Here is a 26,923-nt window from a genome sequence, read left to right as displayed (position 1 = left end):
ATTATGTATCATATTATTTCACACCTGGCAATACTCCATAGAGATAGAAGGTAAGATTAGTGTGATTGAAAATGCAATATTACTGCAGCTAAATAAATGTACTGTAAAAGCTGCTGTACAAATGTCACATTTACACAAGCTGGTACTGGGTGACAAGGCTTGATTAACAAACATACACTATTTCACATGAGCAGAAAAAGCAAATCATCTGCATGAAATAGCAGTTAAAACACTTCAACTTTTACAAAAGTCCCAGTTTTTTTGAAACTTCACGCTCTGTACAGTGTATTGACCCTGCAATAATGACATAAGATTTTCTTTTTATAGTTGGTGGTTAAAAACAATAGAACACATGCATGGGAATTGCCTCGGGGCTTCTCCTGCTGTATTGCAGCAGCTTTGGCAGAAACCCCATTTACACAAACCCTGGCATACCTACCTGACAATGAGTGTTGGGAACTATTGTTACAGGATTTGGGTCAGCAGAGACTTGGGTCAGGAATTTCCTCAGAGCTGTTTCCATTCCACTAATGGAAGTACAATGGAAACCCTGTTTACACGTTTTAATGGGGTTTCTACCCAACTTCAGGTGAAGTTATGGCAACAGAGTGTGATCCACTCTGAGGAAATCCCTGGCAATTAATGCAAACTGATGTTATTTGCTGCAAGAACACCTTCAGTGACCATACATCATAGGGCTGATGCATCTAATGTAACAGCCAGCTGCAGGCTTAAACATGGGTCCACTACCTTGTAGGTATACTGTAATGCTCACCTGTAGGGATGAGAATGATAAGTGAGAAGGGTTACCCCCTCACAAATATCTCATGTAACACCACTTCCACTTCAGACTCCAATGAAAGGGTCAGGTGCTGGTCTGTTTTGTCACTTGCCTGCAGCTTAGGTCTCTTTTTCCTTCATTTACTCTTGTTAGTTTTAAGTCACTATTTTCTTTAGCCTTGGCAAAGGCTGTTAATGGCTTGAGATGCCATTTGGACTTTTCCAAAGACTTTCAAAACTTTTGTCATTCTGTTGTCTCATTCCCCTTTAATTTTCCCATCCCTTCAAATATCACTTCCAACAACAGTTCCAGAGATCATTTGGTCATTAACCCCCACAAGGTTAGGTGTTCCAGAAGTGTCTTTGTAGACCACTTAGATGCACATCAAGAAGCTTCATGACCCATTTGTAAAGTTTAACATTATGTTCTTACATTAGTTTGAATTATATGTAAATTAATAACACAGTTTGGTGTTTTGATTTGGGCTTTATCTACTAATGAGACAACAGTGCTGAGTACAAGCTGTCCAAACATCCAGTGACATAAAAATGGAAATAGAATTTAAATTTCCTGAAAGAGGGTTCTTGTTTGATCATCCCAGTTATATATTTCACAAAAATTAATGTAAAGCTGTTTCAGGTACCAAGGAAATGTGCAGTGGAATGTAAAAAAGAAACCAGGAGCTGGATTTTATTCCCAGCCCGATGGCAAGTTTCGTGGCGAGGGAGGAGAATCGGAGTGGCAGTGGCCACTATGGATCCCACGTCGGGATTGCCGGGCCTGTTCTTCCTGGTGGTGGCGAGGCTCTGTGGCGGCACCTCTGCTGCTCTGCGACGGGACCCTACTTTACATATTTAAAATATCTCTCTGCATAAATTTAAATATAATTCCCTGTGATCTCATAGAGTCATAGAGTTATACAGCACAGAAACAGGCCCTTTGGCCCATCGTTTCTGTGCCGGCCATCAAGCACACATCTATTCTAATCCCATTTTCGTGCAGCCACCTCCTCCTGTTAGTTGTTTAATGGTCGACCACCATTCACGACTGGATGTGGCAGGACTGCAGAGCTTAAATCTGATCCATTGGTTGAGGAATCGCTTCGCTCTGTTTATTGCATGCTGCTTACGCTGTGTGTCACACAAGTAGTCCTGGGTTGTAGCTTGACCAGGCTGATACCCCATTTTGAGGTGTGTCTGGTGCTGCTTCTGGCATGCCCTCCTGCACTCTTCATTGAACCAGGGTTGATTCCCCACCTTGATGGTAATGGCAGAATGGGGAATATGCCGGGCTATGAGATTACAGATTGTGGTTAATGACAATTCTGCTGCTGCTGATGGCTCACCGCCTCATGGATACCCAGCTTTGAGTTACTAGATCTGTTCGAAGTCTATCCCATTTAGCATGGTGGTAGTGTATCCTCAATATGAAGACGGGACTTAGTCTCCACAAGGACTGTGCGGTGGTCACTCCTACCAATACAGTCATGGACAGATGCATCTGCGACAGGCAGATTGGTAAGCACAAGGACAAGTATGTTTTTCCCTCTTATTGGTTCCTGCACTACCTGCTGCAGTCCCAGTGCAGCAGCTATGTCCTTTAGGACCCAGCCAGCTTGGTCAGTAATGGTGCTACTGAGCCACTCTTGGTGTTGGACATTGAAGCCCCCCACCCACAGTACATTCTGTGCCCTTGCCACCCTCAGTGCTTCCTCCAAATGGTTTTCAACATGATTCCTCAGCTGAGGGGGGGGGGGGGGGGGTGGGGTGGGGCGGGAGGGGGGCGGGGAGTGGAGGGGGTGGTAGGTGAGATCAGCAGCAGGTAGTACTTGACCATGTTTGACCTGATGCCATGAGACTTCATGGGGTCCGGAGTCAATGTTGAGGACTCCCAGGACAATTCCCTCTCAACTGTATACCACTGCTGGGTCTGTCATACCGGTGGGACAGGACATGCCCGTGGATAGTGATGGCGGTATCTGGGACATTGCCTCCAAGATATGATTCCGTGAGTATGACTATGTCAGGCTATTGCTTGACTAGTCTGTGGGACAGCTCTCTCAACTTTGGCACAAGCCCTAGATGTTAGTAAGGAGGACTTTGCAGGGATGACAGGGCTGGGTTTGCTGTTGTTGTTTCCGGTACCTCGGTCGATGCCAGGTGGTCCGTCCAGTTTCATTCCTTATTGACTTTGTGGAGGTTTGATACAACTTGCTAGGCCATCTCAGAGGGCATTAAGAGTCAGCCACATTGCTGTGGATCTGGAGGACAGCAGATTTCCCTCCCTAAAGGACATTAGTGAACCAGATGGGTTTTTACAACAATCGACAATGGTTTCATGGCCATCATTAGAAGACCTTTTTAATTCCAGATTTATTAGTTGAATTCAAATTTCATCTTCTGCCATCTTACCTTCAGTTCCCAATCTTGAGCAGGTCGTGCGGCACCTGCGCGCCTTCACTTTCCCGTCCAGGAGAACTGGTGCCACCGAGGTGGGGAAGGCGTCAACTTTGCTTTACTTAGTGTATAGGGGTGAGAAGGGTCAACTCTATTATTTAGTGTATGGAGGTAAAGGGTCAATTCTGCATTATTTAGTGTATAGGGTGGGGGAAGGGGTCAACTCTGCATTACTTTGAACTGTTTGCAGGGCTGGCAGCCTTTTAAAAATGGCACCAACACCTGCTCCAGCATCAGCTGACACTGTGAATGGCGTTGCCAATGTCGCCCCGCTACATGAGTGGCTTTGGTCGCTGTCAATTTGTTAAGTGGCCCCCTGCTGCGTGGCTCCCGTGCGGGGAGGCCGCCATTTTCTGCACCCGCTGCCGTTCCGAGTGGCAAGACAACAAAATCCAGCCCCATGTGTGCACACAGGTGTTTATTGTACTTCTCTGTATGAATATGTTTAAGAGATAGGTGTACCTAATACCAAAATCTTCAAAACTGGACCATAGAGTCATAGTGTTATACAGCACAGAAACAGGCCCTTCAGTCCATTGTGTGTGTTCCGGCCATCAAGCACCTGACTACTCTAATCCCCTTTTCCAGCACTTGGCCCGTAGCCTTGTATGCTGTGGCATTTCAAGTGCTCATCTGAATACTTCTTAAATGTTGTTAGGGTTCCTGCCTCTACCATCTCTTCAGGCAGTGCGTTCCAGATTCCAACCACCCTCGGAGTGAAATTCTTTTCCTCAAATCCTCTCTAAACCTTCTGCCCCTTACCTTAAATCTATGCCCCCTGGTTATTGACCCCTCCGCTAAGGGAAAATGTTTCTTCCTATCTAACCTATCAATGTCCCTCATAATTTTGTATACCTCAATCATGTCCCCCCTCAGCTTTCTCTGCTCCCAGGAAAACATCCCTAGCCTATCCAGTCTCTCTTCATAGCTGAAATGCTCCAGCCTAGGCAACATCCTGGTGAATCTCCTCTGCACCCTCTCCAGTGCAATCACATCCTTCCTACAGTGTGGTGCCCCGAACTGTACACAGTACTCCAGCTGTGGCCTAACTAGCGTTTTATACAGCTCCATCATAACCTTCCTGCTCGAATATTCTATGCCTCGGCTAATAAAGGCCATATCCCATATGCCTTCCTAACCACCTTATCTACCTGTGCTGCTGTCTTCAGTGTGCTGCTGTCTTCAGTGATCTACGGACAAGTACACCAAGGTCCCTCTGACCCTCTGTACTTAGATTAATCTAATTTGGTTCAATTTAAGGCATTTAGGTTTTGGCTTTGCTTTTATCATTTAAAGGTGATATCCCTGCACTGTTAACTAGCTCGTATTTTCCAAACCAACAGCTCTTGTTGCTAGTAACCTTTCAATGCTTTCAGTTTTTAAAATGTGAAGTAAAAGTTATATTAAAGATTACCTTTGACTTGTTTCTGATACTTCTGCAATTCTGGTACAAGAAGGCTGAATGGTCCCAGACAGCCAACTGCAGAAGCTATTACGTCTTCATCATCCAGATCAATCTCTTCATCACTGTCTTTTGTTTTACTGTGATTTCTATAATAAATGTTGGGATGGGAAGGAAAATTCTATTTAAAAACAAGCGTTATTCAAAAATGGGCAATCTCAAATGGTACAAAAATGGGCAGATCAGAATATTTAAGAAAAAAAACTTTAAAACACATCACCCATTATGTTGAATGAAAATCTCCGAGTGCAGCAGTGATGCTACATTTCAAGATCACTTTCAATTCTGACTGACTTTAACTTAAGACTATAGTTTGTGGTTGTTCAAAGTTTCATGGGTTAGGGCAGTGAAACTGTGCAAAGGCTCAGAACATTAAATTTACCTCAAATATATCACATCTGAAGTAAATTTAACTTCTCTCATACAAGAGACAAGCTGGAAGCCATATAGTGCATGTGTTTTAAATAAGGTGGTGGTATGGTAGAAGAAACATATTCAGTAAATCTCAAGAATTTAATGGTGTATTAGGATTATCAAAGATCACAAAACAATCTTTTTACCTTTTAAATGTTTACATTAGCCAATAATCAATTTGTATCACCAACTGTGAGGTGGCTGTTAGATTGAACATTATCTATATGTATTGCAGACAAATGTCACTATCATTATTTAGATAATGAAAATTTCCCATACCGTTGTGATTCAGATGACTTCACAGGAGCTGGGAATGGATTGATATTGTAAGTGTATTTTTCTCTCAGTTCAGCCAGTTGTGGAAAGGGGAATGGTGCCATTGAATAAAGAGTCTGTAACAGAAAAAATGAAACATAATGCCTCAGGTTGACTTTAAACCCATGCAATATGCAATTTAACATGTTAGTTGCACCAGATTAGACATTCCTCTCTCTTTAGGCACAAATATTTGTACATTCTTTAATTGCTTGATATTTATGTTTGGGAAAGTTAAAGAGATTCCCTTCCCCCAGGGGTGTCTTTCTTCTAAGACAGCATCCTCCACACTGCTGGAATGATTCATCACTCGCTCATGTCCTGGTCCTGGTGAATTCTTGCCTTTTATGGTGGTAGAAATAAAGGATGATTCCATCAACAAGCAAAACTTAATCTGGTAACTGACTTGACCAATGATTTAGGATTATGGGATATGAAAATTAGCTTTGACTTTGAGGACCTTAGTTCTCGCCACATACACCGTTGAGGTGTAATGAGCACAAAAATGAAGTTAAATTATGAGAACAGCTTACTTAGACTAGGCTTATATTCCCTTGCAAATGGAAGATTAAGGGGTGATTTAACTGAGGTGTTTAAGATGATTAAAGAATTTGATTGAGTGGATAGAAACTAATTCCTTTGGTGGGAGAGTCTAGGACAAAGAGACAATCTTAAAATTAGAGCTAGGCTGTTCAGGGGTGATGTCAAGAAACACTTTTTCAGATGAGGGGTAGTGAAAGTGAAACTCCCTACTCCAAAAAGCTGTTGAGGCTGGGTCAAGCTGTACAATTCGATGAATCTATGAGAGATTTTTGTTAGGCAAGGATATTGAGAGTTACGGAATCCAAAGCAATTAATGGAGTTAAGATACAGATCAGCCATGATTTAATTGTATGGTGGAACAGGCTGGAGGGGCTGAATGGCCTACACCCATTCCAATGTTTCTAAGAAAAGTTATATTGCAGCCAGACGATGCCACTATGCAATTTACTCAGGCAGTGTTCCTAAGAGATTGGGCACACATGAATCGTTCCTTGAAGAGAAATCTGGCCAATACCCTAAGATCCAATTTTCTTGGAAAGTTTTCATGAAGTGAAACAAATATAAACTGCCCCTTCTTAGCTTTTGCCCCATGATGGCACTGGATGATAGAAGAATATCTGTCTTAATGAGTTTCAGCCATGGATCTTCATCAAAATCAGACCAGACTAACCCGCTGGAGCTGGGGAATGGGCTGAATGGAGGTGCACACATAACCTTAGCTGCTGGTCTCCTGAACTCAGATGATGTCCCTCTATGTGGTTGCAAAAAGAGCTAAGTGCACGCAAACCACCACACCCCCCACCTCCCCATCCCCAACATCCCCCGGCCACCCTGGTTGTGTCCTGGGTGTGGAAATGATAATGGAGTTACTGTTAGAAGTTGTTGGCAGATTGCAGGGGCAGAGGATATTTTCTTCTAGAGTCTTTCAGTCCAAAGCTCTGCTGGGAGAAATGATTACTTTGAACTCTGGAAATCAGTCTTCAATGGTACTTGGAGCAAAGCTACATAGCAGTGATGGTCACTACATAGTCTACTTTATGTGCTACTGGAGCTTGCTTACACATGATGGGCTGAACTTTTCCAGCTTCAAAAATGGCGCTGCCCACGAGATATGCGCCACTGAGCCACCGTGATATTTAGCTTGGCGGCTCATTTACATGGAGGGGACGGAACGCCCACCCCCGATGACAGAGGGGGCAGATGCTCCGTCCCTGGCAATGGCGTCTGGCGCTACTGCCATTTTTAAAGGGCTTCAGGCCCTTCTGAAGCATTTAAACATTTAAAGGTACAGTATTTTAAAAATTAAAGTTAAAAATTTTTTCAAAGTTCCAATACCCTCTCCAACTCCCCCAGTGACTAATCAATTTATTAAGTGCCCTCTCCCCCCAAAAAAACTAATCTTGCAATCCCGACCTTCCCCCCACAAAGTTCAGAACCTTTAACCTTCAATCCCTTCCCACCGTCCCCGCCACCAATCGCGTTAGTTTTTGCCACCACACCCCCCACCCCCTCCCTACCAGTGTTCCGACTTGGATCTACGATCTGAAATCTGAAGGCACGGGAGTTCTGGCAACCAGCCGGAATATTGGAGTGGGATGGCCGTTGCAACGAAGTAAGTAATTATTCATTAATTAACATTTATTTAAATATTCTAATTAGGTTCCCGTCGCCTAGCGGCCAGGGTGCGGGACCGCCATGAGCCCTCGCTACTGCCGGTAATATGGGGCAGGGCCTACCCAGTGTCAAGGCTTGTGGCAGGCCTCTCCCAGACGTATTTTCCAGGCCCCCCTGCCACAACCCCTGACATTGGGGGGCTGATAAAATTCAGCCCAATGTCATAACTCCCGTATTGCGGTAATTGGAATGGCAGTGTAAAGAATCCCAGTATGACTGAACTTGCATCATTGCGAGCTTTGAACAAATAGCTAAAAGCACAATCCCTTGTTCAGGGACCTCTGGAACTACTGGGCCCGATTTTGCTGTCAAAATAGCGCTGAGGCCATTATTAATACGCTAATGGTACAACAATTTCAGACGAGAAGCAGATGCGCATTTAAATGGCAATATTGAAAAGATGCTGTCCGTGTTGCACTGCTTCATCATTAGCTTCATGAACACGGCATCTCGCTGTCTGCCTCACCATGGAAATGCATTGAATGGTGTGAAGTTGCTTTATTTGCACTGTTTACACAAACTAAATTTGCCACAGAAAGTTCAGTCCTGCTACTTCACATCTCAGTATCCTTTGTTACGACTTAGACAGGAGGAGTGCACTGTCTTTTCTAGTTCCACTTCTCCACAGGTCACCACATCTATTTATATGTTTACCCCGTTCCCGATACAGCCAATCATATACTCTATTTTTTATCTCGGAATAAAATACTTCAACCAGGTTTCTTTAATAAACAACAACATTATCAGTTGATTATAAAACAAACTTAACCAGTAATGAAGCAAAGCCTTAACACCCCAAATAAAATATGAAAGGACCCTTTATAAAAATTCCCCAACTACACTCACACTGGAAAATGGCGCACTGACACGGAACACAAAAGTCCGAGTGTATCAAGCCTGTGTCCTCAGTACCTTGCTCTATGGCAGCGAGGCCTGGACAACGTATGTCAGCCAAGAGCGACGTCTCAATTCATTCCACCTTCGCTGCCTCCAGAGAATATTTGGCATCAGGTGGCAGAACCGTATCTCCAACACAGAAGTCCTCGAGGCGGCCAACATCCCCAGCTTATACACACTACTGAGTCAGCGGCGCTTGAGATGGCTTGGCCATGTGAGCCGCATAGAAGATGGCAGGATCCCCAAAGACACATTGTACAGCGAGCTCGCCACTGGTATCAGACCCACTGGCCGTCCATGTCGCCGCTTTAAAGACGTCTGCAAACGCGACATGAAGTCCTGTGACATTGATCACAAGTCGTGGGAGTCAGTTGCCAGCGTTCGCCAGAGCTGGCGGGCAGCCATAAAGACAGGGCTAAAGTGTGGCGAGTCGAAGAGACTTAGCAGTTGGCAGGAAAAATTGACAGAAGCTCAAGGGGAGAGCCAACTGTGTAACAGCCCCGACAAACACATTTTTCTGCAGCACCTGTGGAAGAGCCTGTCACTCTAGAATTGGCCTTTATAGCCACTCCAGGTGCTGCTCCACACACCACTGACCACCTCCAGGCGCTTACCCATTGTCTCTCGAGATATGGAGGCCGAAGAAGAAGAAGAAGACGACACTCACACACACACTGGAAATTCACTCTGCAGAAGTCTGTTACAGAAAAAAGGACAACAAAATCTAATTTGGCCAAATACTTGATAATTCTTGATGAAAAAAGAAGATATGGAAGGAAGTCAGTTGTCCCTTTTTTGGTCTGGCATCCAGGTATACGGAGACGGGACACTAGGATCGTTTCAGAAGCCATCCGTTCTGGAGATGTCGAGAATTATTCTAGTAGACTTTCTAGAAGAAATGAGGCATCAAGGCTTTTCCACCAGCACACACTTGAATCGCAGGATGTTTTTTCAACTCCTCAGGAGCTATACGGTACCAGGGATATTTTTCCCCACACTGGATCTTGGTAGGATTTCTTCAAAAAGGTAGAGAAGGAGGTGAGCCGGGTGTTTTTTTATCCTTGGCAGGAAAACACCAACTGTCTCCAAACAGTTCCCACCACAACTAAAACTGAAAACAATATGCAAACCCCAAACAGTGAGTCGGCCTCCTAACCTCCATAAACCTTGACATGTGGCTTCTCTGTAACCATTTTTTTCCCAAGTCACCAAGGCTGTTGCTGTTTCATGAGCCCAAATCACAGGTGATCTCCAGCACAGATGGCTTTCAAACAACATCTTGTCCTGTCAGTGAACTTGGTAAAAAAAAACACATCCATAGAATATTTTCAGTTTTAACGCAAGTCTTCAAAAAAATAAAAATATTTAAAATAATGGAAGGATTTTGTAACACCTTTTAACAATGTATTGTATTATTGCTAACAGTAAACCTATCGGGCACTGAAAGACCACTATATCAAGTGTGGAGTCTCAGTCATTCAGGTATTCATTGTCATTGGAGATTTAGAAAACATAAAATTTTAAATTTAACAGTTTTGAAAAACTTTTGCTTCCTGTTTCTTTTTCCTCCCTTTTAATCCAATCTTTCTTTCCTTCACTTTATTGCTCTTTCTGTACCTCATTTGGCATTGAGTTCTCCCACTCTGATTAGCACTTCCTTCTCAGTCCTTTCATTGTTTATTTCATAATCCGTCAATCTGATTAGTAAGGAAATACATAGGGCTGAATTTTACGAGCCCTCCAGCATCAGGGGTCATGGCGATGGGGGAGCGGGGGGCGGCCTGGAAAATTCTTCCAGAAGAAGCCCGCCACGACCTCCGATGCCGGGAAGGCCCTGCTGCATTTTTCCAGCGGTGGTGAGGCCTCGGTGTGGCCGCCGCGCCACCAAGCTGGCTGGAACCCACGCACCTTCGGAGCTCCGTTTGGAGTTCCGAGGCGTAACACTGTGGGGAGGGGGGAGGAGCAAAATTATCAGGGCGGAGCATGGGGAAGCAGGGAAAACATTTTGTATTGGCTGAGGGGATGTTGGGAATGGGGTGAAGGGCAAAGGTAGCAAAGTTCGGGGGCAAATTTCGTGATGGGAAGAAAAGTTTTAAATACATTTGATGGTCATGGGGGTGGGGGTGGGTGGGAGAGGGACTTTGATCGGTTAATATAGTTTAAAATTTTAGTTTGCCCTCCATGTCCCTTTAAAAATTAAAATTGCCAGTAAGGGCTTGCAGCCCTTTAAAAATGGCATTGATGCATGCGTGGTGGCGCCAGACGCCTCTACGTCATCGGGGGCGGCTGCTCCGCCCCGTCCCGTTAAATGAGCCCCCGCGGGAAATATCGCGGGGGCTCAGCAATGGCGCATCCGTGTGAACAGACAGCCGAGATGAGAGCGGGCCGCTGCAATTTGCAGCCCGCTGATAAAATTCAGCCCATAGTTGCTTACCCTGCTCACTCAGGCAACATTATAAACTTGCACTTTCAGCAACTTGCCATGCAAAGAATTTAAAAACCTAAACATGCAAGGGCAAGTCCAACAAATAGCAGACGCCAATAAATTGCAGTTACAGAAAAATATAGGTTGACCTATTTAGTATTTAAGCGACCCTCCATCTTAAAAGGGAGACCCCTTATTTTGAATAGCATCATATTTTGAAACTGTGCCCCCTAGTTCTACATCCCCCACGAGGGAAACATCCTCTCAGCATCTACCCTGTCAAATCCCCTCAGAATCTTTTATGTTTCAATAAGATCATCTTTCATTCTTCTAAACTCCAATGAGTAATGGCCCAAATTCCTCAACCTTTCCTCATAAGGCAATCCCTTCATCCCAGGAATTAGCCTAGTGAACCTTCGCTGAACTGTTTCCAATGCAAGTATATCCCTCCTTAAATAAGGAGACCAAAACTATACGCAGTACTCTTGGTGCAGTCTCACCAATGCCATGTACAGCTGTAGCAAGACTTCCCTACTTTTATATTCTATTCCCCTCGCAATAAATGGCAACATTCCATTTGCCTTCCTAAATACTTGCTGTATCTGCATGCTAACCTTTTGTGATTCATGTACAAGGACACCCAGATCCCTCTGTACTGCAGCATTCTGCAGTTTTTCTCTATTTAAATAATATTCTGCTTTTTATTCTTCCTGCCAAAGCAGACAACCTCATATTGTCCCCATATTATACTCCATCTGCCAGACTTGTTCCCACTCACTTTATCTATATCTGTTTGCAAACAGTTGGGGCTGGATTTTCTTCGTCCCCAGGTGTCGCGTTCCGTGGCAGGGGGCCTGGCGATGGCTCCGGATGAGGCCCGCCACAGACCTCGACGCCGGGATGGCCCGGCCCGATCCTCCCGGCGGGCCCCCCCCCCGCCCCCGCCGCTGGGTGATGGGACCACAATTTAAATATTCCATTGAATATCAGTAATAAATTTACATGGACTTACCTGCGATCTTGAGGGCCCGCCGCAATCTTTGGCGCGGTGGCCTGCACTCCCACGCCTTCAGATCCCCGTCCAGGGAAACGAGGCGCCACACTGGTGGGAAGGGGGTTTATCAGTGCGGGAGAGGGGGTAACGGGATCACATCTATGTAATGGGTGTAGGGGATGGTGGGAAGGGTTGAACCTTAAACTTTGTGCAGTTTGTGGGGAGAGAAAGGTCAGATGTAAAAGATGTGTTTTGCGGGGGGGTGGGGGGTGGCAAGGGAAAATAGTTGTTGTAATTGTTATGGGGCAGTGGGAAAGGGGCATTAGAATTTATTTATTTTACTTTTGGTGGTAGGACTTTAAAAATTTAAATTGGGTGGCAGGGCTGGCCGCCCTTTAAAAATGGTGCCAGCACTTACGCACAGGCAGCTGACGCCATTGCCGGGAACGGACCGCCTGCTCCCTCCACGAGATTGGGGGTGGGCCACCCTGGCTATTTAAATGAGCCACTGCGCTTGAGATTGCCACGGCTCTTTGGAGTGCGGCCCGCATTCTTTGAGCTCACCACGATTTTAAAATCCAGCCCTTGGTGTCCTTCTCACAACTTCCTTTCCTACCTGTCTTTGTATTGTCCACAAATTTGACTACAATCTGCTTGGTCCCTTCATCCAAGTCATTAATGGGGATCATAAATAGTTGACACCCCAGCACTGATCCCAGTGGTACTCCACTAGTTGTAGTTTGCCAACCTGAAATGTCTCATTTCCCCGACTCTCTGTTTCCCGTTAGCTAGCTAATCCTCTTTCCATGCTAATATATTACCCACAACACCATAAGCTCTTATCTTCTGTAGTAACCTTTTATATAGTATGTTATCAAATGCCTTTTGGAAATCTAAATACACTACATCTACTGGTTACCCATTATCCACCCTGCTTGTTATATCCTCTTAATAAATTTGTCAAACATGATTTCCCTTTCCTAACACCATGCTGACTCTGCCTGATTATATTATGATTTTCTAAATGTCCTGCTACTATTTCCTTAATAATGGACTCTAGCAATAGAGGTGTTACACTTGCAGCTTTCCAATCTGCTGGAACCTTTCCACAAACAAGGGAATTTTGGAAGATTACAACCAGTGCATCCACTATCTCTGCACCCATTTCTTTTAAGGCTCTAGGATACAGACCATCTGGTCCAGGGGACCTGTCAGCCTTTAGTACCATTAGTTTCCGAGCACTTTTTCCTCTAGTGATAGTGATTGTTTAAGTTCCTCCCTCCCTTTTGCCTCTTGATTTTATGCTATTCTTGGGATGCTTTTTCTGTCCTCTACTGTGAAGAAAATACTTGTTCAAAGTCTCTGCCACTTCCTTGTTTCCCAATATTAATTCCCGAGTCTCATCCTCTAAGGGACCAATGCTTACTTTAGCTACACTCTTCCTTTTTAGAGTCATAGAGAGATACAGCACTGAAAGAGGCCCTTCGGCCCACCGAGTTTGTGCTGACTATCAACCACCCATTTATACTAATCCTACATTAATCCCATATTCCCTACCACATCCCCACAATTCTCCTACCACCGACCTACACTAGGGGCAATTTACAATGGCCAATTTACCTATCAACCTGCAAGTCTTTGGCTGTGGGAGGAAACCCACGCAGTCACAGGGAGAACTTGCAAACTCTGCACAGACAGTACCCAGAATTGAACCCGGGTTGCTGGAGCTGTGAGGCTGTGGTGCTAACCACTGCGCCACTGTGCAAGGTTTTGTTGGCTGTTTTTATATTACTTGCTAGTTTACTCTCATACTCTAATTTCTCCCTCTTTATTATCTTTGTAGTCATCCTCTGCTGATTTCTAAAATGTTGCCAATCTTCTGACCTACCACTATTCTTCGCAGCATTGTATGCCTTTTCTTTCAATTTGGCACCATTCTTCACTTCCTTAGTTAGCCACAGATGGTGGCTCCTTCTCAAAGAGTCTTTCTTTCTCAATGGAATATATCTTTGTTGAGAGTTATGAAATATCTCCTTAAATGTCTACCACTGCTTCTCTACTGTCTAACATTTTAACTTATTTTCCCTGTCCACTTGAGTCAACTGCCTTGATACCATTGTAATTGTCTTTGTTTAAGATTACGACACTAGTTTCAGACCCAAACTTCTCACCCTCAAATTGAATGAAGTTCTATCATGTTGTGATCACTATTACCTAGAGAATCCTTTACTATGAGGTCATTAATTAATCCTATCGGCTTTCACACTACCAGGTCTAAAATCGCCTGCTCCCAGGTTGGTTCCAGAATGTATTGTTCCAAGAAACTGCCCCTAACAGACTCTATGAACTCATCATCCAAGCTACCTTTGCCAGTTTGATTAGTCCAATCTAAATGAAAATTAAAATCGCCCATGATTATTGTAGTACCTTTCCTACAAGCCTCCATTATTTCTTGATTATACTCCATCCTACAGTGTAACCACTGTTAGGGGCCGATAAACATCACAGAGTCAGTTACGGCACAGAGGGAGGCCATTCGGCCCATCAAGTCCATGCTGGACTTGCACAGAGCAATCCAGTCAGTCCCGCTCCCCTGCTCAATCCTGGTAGCCCTGCAAGTTTACTTCCTTCAAGTGCCATCCAATTTCCTTTTGAAATCATTGTCTCTGCTTCCACCATCCTTGTGGGCAATGAGCTCCAGATCATTACCACCCTTGTGGGTTGCAAGCTCCTAATCAGTACCACTGCGTAAAAAAGTTCTTCCTCACATTCCCCCTGCATCTTTTGCCCAAAACCTTCAATCTGTGTCTCATAGTCCATGCACCATTAATTAATGGGAACAGTTTTTCCTTGTCTAACTTATCTATGCCTGTCACAATCTTGTACACCTCTATTAAATCTCCCCTCAATTTCCTTTGTTCCAAGAAGAACAACCCTAGCTTTTCCAATCTAACTTTGTAACTAAACTCCACCATCCCTGGAATCATTCTGGCAAATCTCCTCTGCATCCTCTCAAGGACCCTCACACCTTTCCTAAAGTGTGGTGACCAGAACTGGACACAATACTCCAGCTGTGGCCTAATCAGAGCTTTGTAAAGGTTTAGCATAACTTCCCTGCTTTTGTACTCTATGCTTCTGCTTATGAAGCCCAAAATCCCATATGCTATGCTAACCACTCTCTCATTATGTCCTGCCACCTTCAAAGATTAATGCACATGCACCCCTAGGTCCCTCTATTATTGCACACTCTTTAGAACTGTGCCATTAAGTATATATTGCCTCTCCGTATTCCTCCTACCAAAATGCATCACCTCACACTTGTCAGTATTAAAATCCACCTGCCACCTGTCTGCCCATTCTGCTAGCCTATCTATGTTCTGTTGCAGATGGTTCATATCATCCTTACCTTTTGCCACAGCTCCAAGTTTGGTGTCATCAGCAAATTTTGAAATTCTATTCTGTATTCCAAGATCCAATTCATTTATACGTAGCAAAAGAAGCAATGGTCCCAGCACTAACCCTTGGGGAACACCACTGTCTACCATCCTCCAGTTTGAAAAACAACCATTTACCATGACTCACTGTTTTGTGTCCTTAAGCCAATTTTTTTTATCCAGTTGGACATTGACCCTCCTATTCCATGAGCCTTAATTTTGTTATCCAGCCTTTTATGTGGTACTTTATCAAACGCTTTCTTAAAATCCATATAAACACCATCCACTGCACTCCCTTCATCAGCCTTCTCTGTTACTTCATAAAAAATATTCAGATAGATTTATCAAGCAAGATCTCCCTTTTATAAAGATGTGCTGGCTCTCCTAAATTAACTCAAACCTCTCCAAGAGTCTGCTGATTTTTATCCGTGATTTTTTCTAAAACCTTACCCACCACTGATGTTAAACTAACTGGCCCTTAGTTGCTAGGACTGTCCTTAAACCCTTTCTTGAATAAGGTGTCACACTTGCCACTCTCCAATCCTCTGGCACCCCCCCCCCCCCACCATATCCAGGGAAGTGGGAAAATTCTGGCAAGCACTTACGCTATCTCCACCTCTACTTCCTTTAACAACCTGGGATGAAAATCATCCAGACCAAGTGACTTGTCTACCCTAGCCAGCCTTTTCAGCACCTCCCCACTTTCAGATTTTACCTTATCCATTGTCTCTACTTTCTCTGCTTCTACCGATATTTTGTCAGATTCCTCTTCCTTAGTAAACACTGATACAAAGTACTCATTAAGGGAGTTAAGGGTAATGGGGGACAGGAAAGTGAAGTTGAGACCACAACCAGATTAACCATGATCTTATCAAATGGCACAGCAGGCTCGAAGGGCTGAATAGCCTACTCCTGCTCCTAAGTCCTATGTTCCTATGTACCTAAGTATTTCAGCCTTGCACTGTACCACTAAGCATACATTATCCTCTTTGTCCCTAATAGGCTCCACTCCTCCTCTTCACTATTTACATGCCGATAGAAGATTTTTGAGTTCCCTTTTATGTTGACTGCCATTCTCTTCTCATGTTCTCTCTTTGCCGGTTTTATTTTCCTCTTCACTTCCCCTCTCAACTTATTGTATTTAGCCTGGTTCTCACTTGAAGAATTCACCTGACATGCATCATACACCCTCTTTTTCATCATAATCTCTATCTCCCTCATCATCCAAGGAGCCCTGTTTTTGATTCCCCTACCTTCTGCCCTTGTTGGAATGTACCTAGCCTGTACCTGAAGCATCTCTTCCTCAAAGTTAACTCATTGTTCTGATACAGCATTTCCCTATCAGTGACTTCTTTTGTTTGCTATTTCTTATCTCCACCCAAACTAATTCTATATCTTGATCTCCAAATCAAGATCATTTCTCACTACTATTGCGATCACATTCTTTATTAACAAAACTATGCACCTCCATTTCCTTTCTTCTTATCCTTCCAAAATGTCAAATACCCTGAATATTCAGTTCCCAGCCTTGGTCACCTTTCAACCTTGTCTCTGTAATGGCTATCATAGCATACTCATTTATTTCTATTGTGCTGTTGTGTTATGAATGCTGCATGCATTCAGATAAAGAGCCTTTAATTCTGTCTTTTTAACATTGTTCCCTACTCTGACCCTATTTGCTGGTGCACTCTTTTGTTCATATGCTCTGTCCTTTCCTGTCATTCTCTGGTTACAATTACCCATATCACTACCCTGCACTATAGCCTTGTCCTTTCTTGTTAACTTTCTAAATTTCCCCTCACCCTAACCCTCCTCCCACTATTTAGTTTAAAGCCCTCTCTACAGCCCAAGTTATACAATTCCAACAGAACACTGTTCCCAGTCCGTTTCAGGTGAAGGCCATCCCAACAGTACAACTGCCTCTTTCCCCAGTATTGGTGCCAGTGCCCCATGAATCGACACCCATTTCTCCCACACCAATTTTTGCGCCACACATTCAACTCTCTGATCTTACTTACCCTATGCCAATTTGCTAGTGGCTCAGGTGGTAATCCACAGATTATTACCTTTGTGGTTCTACTTTTTAAATTTAGTCTCTAGCTGCTCATACTCCCTCAGCAGAACCTCTTTCTTAGACTTACCTATATCATTGGTACCTACATGGACCATGACAACTGGATCCTTTCAAGTTCTCCTCCAGCCTCGAGGAGATTCCAGCCAGGAAACACAGCCTTCCAGACACATGCTCTTGGCCGCAGAGAACAGTATCTATCCTCCTAACTATACTGTCCCCTACTACTACTATATTCCTTTTTACTCCCCGCACTTGAATGGGCCCCTGCAGCACAGTGTTGAGGTCAGTTTGCTCATCCTCCCTGCAGTCCCTGCTCTTGTCCACACAAGCTACAAGAACCTCAAACCTGTTGGACAAGTACAAGGACTGAGCCTCCTCCATTGGTACCTTCTGGATCCCCATACCTGCATCACTCATAGTCACATCCTCCTGTCCCTAAGAGACAAAATTTGAAGTATCCAAACTAAGGGGTGTGATTGCCTCCTGGAACAAAGTGTGCAGGTAACTTTCCCCCTTCCTGATGCATTGCAGTGTCTGAATCTTGGACTCCAGCTCATCATCTTTGAGCTGAAGTTCCTTGAACTGCAGACACTTACTATAAATGTGGTTGCTGTGGATCACACTGGTGTCCACCAGCTCCCACATGCTACAGCTGCAAGACATCACCTGCCCTGCCATCTCTATTGTGTTTTATTTAACTAATTAGGTTTTGGGTTTAGAAAGATTACTGACTGATAATTTGTAGTTATATTAAGTAGTTTAACTAGTTCTTTGAAGAAGTAACATGTACTGTGGATAAAGGGGAACTGGTGGATATACTGTACTTAGATTTCCATAAGACATTTGATAATGTGCCACATCAAAGATTATTGCAGAAAATAAAAGCTCATGATGTAGGGGGTAACATATTGGCATGGATAGAAGATTGGCTAGCTAACAGGAAACAGAGAATAGGCATAAATGTTTTTTTTCTGGTTTGCAAGATGTAACACGTGGTGTGCCACAGGGATCAGTGATGGGGCCTCAAATTTTTACAATGTGTATAAATGATTTGGGTGAAGGGACCAAAGGTATGGTTGCTAAATTTGCTGATGACACAAAGATAGGTAGGAACGTAAGTTGTGAAAAGGACCTAGGAGACTACAAAGGGATATAGATAAGTTAATTGAGTGGGAAAAGACCTGGCAAATGGAATATAATGTGGGAAAATGCGAAATTGTCAATTTTTGCAGGAAGAATAAAAAAGAAGCACATTATATAAATGGTGAGAGATTGCAGAGCTCTGAGATGCAGAGGGATCTGGGTGTCCTAGTGCATGAATCACAAAATTTAGTATGCAGGTTCAGCATGTCATTAGGAAAGCTAATAGAATGTTATCGTTTATCGCGAGGGGAATTGAATACAAAAGTAGGGAGGTTATGCTTCAGCTATACAGGGCATTGGTGAGACCACATCTTGTGTACTGTGTACAGTACTGGTCTGCTTATTTAAGGAAGGATGTAAATGCGTTGGAGGCAGTACGGAGAAGATTTACTAGACTAATACCTGGAATAGGCGGGCTGTCTTACGAGGAAAGATTGGACAGGCTAGGCTTGTATCTGCTGGAATTTAGAAGAGTAAGAGGCGACTTGATTGAAACAAATAAGATCCTGAGGGTTTTGACAGGGTGGATGTGGAAAGGATGTTTCCCCTTGTGGGAGAATCTAGAACTAGGGGTCACTGTTTAAAAATAAGGGGTCGCCCATTTAAGACAGAGATGAGGAGAAATTTTTTCTCTCGAGGGTCGTGAATCTTTGGAACTCTCTTCCTCAAAAGGCAGTGGAAGCAGAGTCTTTGAATATTTTTAAGGCAGAGGACGATAGATTCTTGATAAGCAATGGGGTGGAAGGTCAACAGGGGTAGGTGGAAATGTGGAGTAATCAGTTCAGCCATGACCTTATTGAATGGCAGAGCAGGCTCGAGGGGTCAAGTGGCCTACTCCTGCTCCTAATTCCTATGTTCGTATGTTCGGTATGTTGTATCTGCTGGAGTTTAGGAGAGTAAGAGGCGACTTGATTGAAACATATAAGATCCTGAGGGGTCTTGACAGGGTGTATGTGGAAAGGATGTTTCCTCTTGTGGGAGAATCTAGAACTAGGGGTCACTGTTTAAAAATAAGGGGTCGCCCATTTAAGACAGAGATGAGGAGAAATTTATTCTCTCAGAGGATCGTGAGTCTTTGGAACTCTCTTCCTCAAAAGGCAGTGGAAGCAGAGTCTTTGAATATTTTTAAGGCAGAGGTCGATAGATTCTTGATAAGCAAAGGTATGAAAGATTATTGGGGGTAGGCGGAAATGTGAAATCGAGATTACAATCAGATCAGCCATGATCTTATTGAATGGCGGAGCAGGCTCGAGGGACTAAATGGCATACTCCTGCTTCTATTTTGTATGTTTGTATGTATGTTAAGCTATAAATTTAATACAATACTTATATCTCCTCAGTACTAGTTTAAACTACTGCCGCAGTTTAGAAAGATAAAAAGCCTTAAAGCTCACCACCCAATCACCTACCTGCTCACCTAATTAATGCTTCTGGGCTTCAGCTCTCAGGTCTCACTGTCTCTGGCTCCCTCTCTCGGATCACTGCTTGTTCTGTAAAAGACCAGAACAGCACCTCCTCCCTCATTGCACTGAATTCCCACACTTACCTAATTCCCAAGTTAAGCACTCATATACCATGGGCTATTGCTAAGGGGAGCTAAATTAACTTCAAGCTATCTAGACGTGAACAGCAATACAGACATCGGTCTCGGGACAGTACCATGGGCAGAGATCAGTATTCATAGGTACTGAAATGGTGGAACCTGAAAAGTTGACAGCTGCCACATTGGGAGTTGAGGCTTGCTGGAGTTATGCTGGTGTTGATTGTGCTGAGAAAATATTCTTAGCATGCTGGCAGCATTTTTTGAAGTCACAATTTTGAGTGGAATTTTCTGGGTGTGGAAATGCTTTTTGAAGTTCACGTGGATGGAACTAGAATCAGCAAAGGAGAAGAGACACCAGGCTTGAAGACAGACTTGATAGAAGGTGCAGAAGGAGAAATTTAGCCTCTTAAGTGCCACATCAATGTGAGCACTAGAGCAAAGCCTGCTTGATTGGAACCCCATCCACCACCTTAAACATTTACTCCTCCACCACTGGTACAGCATGGATGCAGTGCGTACCACCTACAAGGATGCACTGCAGCAACTCACCAAGGTTTCTTCAAAAGGACCTCCCAAACCCACGACCTCTACTGCCTAGAAAGACAAAGGCAGCAGACACATGGGATCACAACCACCTAGTTTCAGCCTTGGACTCTACCCTGAGAAACTCCTGCAGCAATGTCATGGGGTTGAGCTGATTGGCCTCTAAAAACCACAACCCATCTTCCTTTGTGATAGGTGTGACACCAGCCAGGGGAGAGCTTTCCCCACCCCTCTCCGATTCCCATTGGCTTCAATTTTACCAGGGCTCCTTGATGCTACACTCAGTCAAATGCTGGCTTGATGTCAAGGGCAGTCACTCTCACTTCGCTTCTGGCATTCAGCTCATTTGTCCATGTTTACACCAAGGCTGTAACGAGGTCTGGAGAAAAGTGGCCCTGGCAGAAGCCAAACTGAGCATCAGTGAGCAGGTTATTGCTGAGTAAGTGCTGCTAGATAGCACTGTCGCTGATGCCTTCCATCACTTTGCAGATGATTGAGAATAAGCTGATGGAGCAGTAATGGGCTGGATTGTATTTGGCCTGCTTTTTGTGGACAGGGTATACCTGGGCAATTTTCCACATTGTCAGTAGATGTCAGTGTTGTAGCTGTACTGGAATAGCTTGGTTAAGAGTACGACCAGTTCTGCAGCACAAGCCTTCAGCACTACAGTTGGGGTGTTATCAATCAGAGCCCATAGCCTCAGCTGTACCCAGTGCACTCAGATGTTTCTTGATATCACATGGAATGAATCAAATAGACTGAAGACTGGATTCTTCGATGGTGGGTCCTCAGTAACAGGCCGAGTTGGACCATCCACTTGGCATTTCTGGCTGAAAATGGTTGCAAAATCTTCAACCTTGTCTTTTGCATTCAAGTGCTGGGCTCCACCGTTATTGAGGTTGGGGATGTTCATGAGCTTCCTCCTCTCGTTAGTTGTTTAATTGTCCACCACCATTCATGACTGGATGTGACAGAGTGCAAAGCTTTCATTTGATCTATTGGTTGTGGGATCGCTTAGCTCTGTCTAGAACATACTGCTTCTGCTGTTTAGCATGTATATAGTCCTGTGTTGTAGATTCACCAAGTTCATACCCCATTTTAAACATACTTCTCCTGGCATGCTCTTCTGCACTCCTCATTGAACCAGTGTTGGTTCCTTGGCTCGATGGTAATGGCAGAGTGGGGGATATGCCTGGCCATGAAGTTACAGATTGTGGTGAACACAATTCTGCTGCTGCTGATGGCCCACAGTGCCTCATGGTTGTCCAGTTTAAGCTGCTAGATCTGCTCCAAATCTATCCCATTTAGCACGGTGGTTGTGCCACACAATGGTGTCCTCAGTATGAAGACTGGACTTTATTTCCACAAGGACTGTCTGGTGGTCAGTCCTACCAATACTGTCATGGGCAGATGCATCTGTAGCAGGAAGACTGTGGTGGGGATGGGATCAAGTAGGTTTTTCCCTCATGTTGGTTCTTTTACTACTTGCCCAGTCTGGCAGCTATGTCCTTCAGAACTTGGCCAGTAGTGGTGCTCCCGTGTCACTCTTGGTGCTGTACATTGAAGGCATCATAGTGTAAAGGCCTGCTCGGGTCTGCAAATGAAACCCGAGCCGAGCCCGACAGAACCACATCCAACCCAAGCCCGACCCGGCCTGAGTGCTTTCATTTTTTCTCACGCCCGACCCGACCTGACCACCGGAATAAAATTGATTTTATTGAAGAGGTCTCTACCTTGGTTGGAATCGCTCACTGCAGACTAGTGCGGAGTGTATCCCGCCTTGACATCCTGGCTGTCATTGTGTCTGACCCGGCCCGACCCGAGCCTGAATGCCGGACCCAGAAGAGCAACCCGACCCGAACCCGACACACGTCGTCGGGTTTGGGTCGGGTAGCCATACTCTACCATAGCGAGCAGCATTAAGAATGAGGTGTGGCCTAACATGGTGTGAGCTGCGCATTTCCCACACATCAGGGCTCAGGGGCAGCTTGTTGGACATGCTTAAGTCACATCATGGGTAATTTCCACAGTGCAACCTTGCTGTACTTCAGGGACTGATCCAAACATCCAGAAAAAGCTACCCAAGAAACTGTGTCTTTAAAAAAAAACTTACACCACATAGTACACTAATAGGAAACTTTCAAAATTCCAAAAATAGAATGGTCAATGCAACAATTATTTGAAGTTAGTACATTACTCTGTTTTAACTTGCACTGTAATTGGAAAGTGAGCTGCTAATATAAATCATTTATTATGTTTATTTAACTTATATTTATACAATACCAACCCTGCATTGTATGTGGTGGCCAAACAGGATATGCATGTCCCTTAAATGAACCATCATGTATTGCTAACAATATTTAAAGCTTTTTAGTCCTCATTCAAATTTTTATTGCATAGACCCACTACACTACTTATTTTGTACTAATGTGAGGCAGCTTCAGCTTTGCATCCACCCAAAGTGTGAGGTATAATTCAGGTATGAAGTTAATGAACTAACAGTGATTTTCATTGAGTATTTGGAGGCTGTGAGAGTAGAGGCAGGTAAACTACCACTGTTTCACACTAGCTGTAGTGTTACCGACTGAAACATTCTGAACTTTTTTTTAACATTTTATTTCAGCAGAAAACCAACGACTGATTCTCTCTTAACGTTAAAAACTGATTAACATTCAGGAGGTCAGTGAATGGAACAAATTACATTAGATATTTTTCCCAGCAAATTGAAATGAAGAAGTTGGTGTAGTGAGCTACCTATGTTTTTCTCCCCCCAAATTTTATCAACCCTGCTGCTATAGACTGGCTATAATAATAGAGTTTCTGATGTTCATCACATGCTGCAGGACTTCCTCTTGTAATATGAACTCTAACGTCACTGCAATGCCAGCTCAACACACTGCATACTTTCATTAGATTGGTGCAGAGGGCAGTTTTTTCACCCAACACAAACATTGCAACATAATTTGGCATTAGTAACTAGCCCTAGTCCTCGTGATTGTATAAATTAAGTTTCTTTGCCAACACTACACTCTTTCTCATGAATAGGATATTGTAAAGTGTGTTGACCTTATTTCAACAGCATCAAGAAGTGCCGTTTCTTTGCTTACGGGTGCTGTTTGGACGTAGACAAAATTGACTCTTTATAACAGGCCAGTAAAAACTTTATAGGGAAACTGAAGTTGTAATAAATTTGTTGAAAACTATAAACAGATCATGAAACACAGAAGTACTTTTAGATAGAATACTTGAAGCATTTTTGACATCTTTTGCAATATACATTTTGTAGTGTTTATCATTTGGCAAAATTACAACTTATCTTTTTTCTTCTTCCAATCTTCTCTCCATAACCCTCTGCTTTTTGTTCTATTTTGTCTCACCTGAACTCTTATTAAAGTAATATTCTAGATTTACCCTGCATTTAGGGCTAAAAATTCATCTACATCCTTTTTCGGGTGTGGGGGGGGGTCACAATTTGTGATCTGCCCGTGCCGGGCCCTGTTGAGGCAGGCAGCATACAAACTTCATGCTGCCTCCTCATTTGCATGATTGTAATGTTCAGCCAAGCGCGACCTGCACTGCTGGTTGGCTGCAAGTTCAGCAGAGGGCCTAACAGAGTGTGAGGCTGGCATGTGTTCCAGCTAGCCTCCAGCTCTTAAAGGCAGCTGTCCCTCTTAATGGGGAGCTGCACTGACTGACAGGAAGCTGTGGCTGACTGCCAGTACATCAATTGGAAACAAAGCAAATAAAGCACCTCAGCAGAGCTTGGAGCCCATCCGGTTCAGTGAGGAAGTGGTGACCAGCTCTACGACAGCACCTGCAGACCCAGTCGTGATGCAGCATCTGGTGGCCACTTTCTCAGCTTCCATTGCAGCACAGGTGGAAGTCACCCACTGTCTCAGTGCTGCAGTGGAAGCTCAGATTGAGGCCATGAGATCCATGCTTGCTGCCGTTCAAGCTCAGATTGCTGCCATCATGGCTGCAGATCTCAGTGCTCAAAGATGCATGTAGGCTCCTGTGGCAGTCCAGCAATCTGTGCTCCAACAGGTTACTAGGATTGCAGAGGTGCTGCCCCATGGGATTGGTAGTGGCATTGTCAAGCATGAACCTGCTTCCCTTTCTTAGGATGTCAGCATTCATGCTCCCTCCACTGCCACACCACCAGTAGCCTTGCTGGTGCATCTCAGCCAGCCAACGGATGGCTGCTGCCCATGCTGAGATGGTGCAGTCCAAAGCCAGGCACATAAGGCCCAGAGCTACTCGAGCATGTCCTGCAAGGCCATCTGCAGTCTTCCCCAGTAAAAGTCAGCAGCCTTCCACCAGCCATACTGCAGCCACTGGGGTAGCAGTGCATAGGAGCACTAGGATGGGCAAGGGCACCCGCAAGACAAGGACTAAGGGAATGCCCACGGGTGAACAGTTCATTTTTGTTTGTATGATTGGATGTGTTTTTGGACAACAAGGTTATGGAAAGGTTATTGTTGGCAGCTTTTTTTATTTGAAAGATCTTAGCCAGGAGATGCTGTGATGGGGTGTCCCATTTAGATGATAAGATGGAGAATGGTGGTGCCATGGTGGTAAAGGGATGTAGCACCAAGGGAAGTGGAGTCTAAGAAGGTACTCCCTGTCAGCCCGTCCATAGAAAAAGTGTCCAGGTTGCATCCTCCCCGTCTCCTCCTCCTCCCTGCCTCCTCCTCCTCCCTGCCTCTCCCTCCCAAAGGTGGACTCTGGATGGCTCATGATGCACCCTCATGATGATGAAGTTGTGAAGGATGCAGCAGACCACCATGAGCTTGGAGCTATGCTCCGGTGAGTATTGTAAGACTCATGTCCCCGCTCCCCCTCTCCACCACCACCGCACCCCCCCCCACCCCCCAAACAGTGCAGGCCGTGGAACTGTTGCTTGAGAATGACAATTGTCTGTTCCATGATGTTTCTGGTGGAAGTATGGCTTTCAATATATGCCTGTTATCCTTGTGTATCCTTGTGTTTTTGGATGGCAGAAGGGGTTCATCATCCAGGTATAGTGCAGGTATCCCTTGTCTCCAAGCAGCCAGCCTCTGGTTCTTCTTGGAGGCCGGAAGATGGTTGGAACAGCAGACTGTGCGAGGATGAAGACATTGTGGCTGCTTCCAGGATAGCAGCCATTCATTGACACAACAGCCTGTGGTTGGTCGCACATCAACTGTACATTGATGGAATGGTAGCCCTTGTGGTTCCTGTAACTCTCCTCATTTTCATGGTGAGCCCATAAAGCACCATGCATGCATTTGATGGCTCCCTGCACTATTGTGAATTCTGCTATCCAGGCAAATCCACGTGGCCAATCATCCTGCTTCCCTATGCTTTGTTAGAAGACAATGAAATTGCCTCCGTCACCTCTCTGATGCATTAATGGATGGTGTACTGGGAGATGTTCACTGTCACCCGCAGCCGCCTGGAATAATCCAGTTGCGTAGAAGTTTAGTGCAACTGTGAACTTTACAGCCACTGGCAGTGCAGTCCTCACCCCGGTGTGAAGCCTCAGGTCCTCTTGAAGGAGGTGGCACAGTTCAGTTAACACCTCTTTGTAGAATCTGAGTTGCCTCAGACATTGCTCCTGGGTGAGTTGCATGTTTAAGAAGTGCTCTCTGAAAACTCATAGTGAGTTTGGCCTTCTGTGGAGAGCCCTACTCCTCCCTCTTCGCAGAGCTTCCCCCTCTTTTCAACCCCTGCTCTAGTTGTTGCTCATGTCATGTTGCAGGCCCAGAGGCACTGCAACTACTGCCTTCATATCTCTTGCAGAATTGGTGTGGACCAAATCCTCTGCCCTCCATGAATGGGTGCACCAACTCACCAAAAACAAGCCACAGTACTTACACAAACTTTTTCAAAGCAGATATAAGTCAAAAGTATCTCACCTGAAAGGTGGATGCCTGTCCCTTTAAGTAGTGCGAGTGGAAGGGTCCTTCATGCAGCTGAACAGAGAGTGATTAGCATATGCATGGTCCAAGTTTTAAAAATGTGAGTCTAGTCGGCTGGAAAAGCTGATTGACGTCATGGTCCGACTACTCCTGACGTTTTTGGTGCATGCTGGACTTGCGCCCTTCCCAGCATGGGGTGCCACGTGGGCCAAGGTGGAAGCAGCCGGAAGCACGTCACATGCCAGTTTCTTACTTTGAGCCTTCTGTAGTGCCGGCACTACCATTAAACAGTCTTGTCTGTAGGAGATTGATCTTTTTTAACCTT

At 44.6% G+C, this 26,923-nt stretch overlaps 1 protein-coding gene across 2 annotated transcripts in view; it reads right to left on the bottom strand.

Moving 5' to 3' along the window:
- The window catches only part of tbc1d30 (TBC1 domain family, member 30), a 155,199-nt gene that overhangs the window by 9,877 nt on the left and 118,399 nt on the right, over positions 1-26,923 (bottom strand). For both annotated transcript variants that reach the window (XM_068050470.1, XM_068050469.1), the window contains 2 exons: positions 5,393-5,505; positions 4,652-4,788 (listed from right to left, as the gene is read on the bottom strand). In XM_068050470.1, coding sequence (XP_067906571.1) covers positions 4,652-4,788; positions 5,393-5,505 — 250 coding nt within the window. The remainder of the gene's footprint in view (positions 1-4,651; positions 4,789-5,392; positions 5,506-26,923) is intronic.

Source organism: Heterodontus francisci, chromosome 18 (assembly GCF_036365525.1).
Source record: "Heterodontus francisci isolate sHetFra1 chromosome 18, sHetFra1.hap1, whole genome shotgun sequence".
Taxonomy (NCBI): Eukaryota; Metazoa; Chordata; class Chondrichthyes; order Heterodontiformes; family Heterodontidae; genus Heterodontus; species Heterodontus francisci.
The sequence above is the reverse complement of the archived record's forward strand: the minus strand, read 5'-3'. Positions and strand labels throughout refer to the sequence as shown.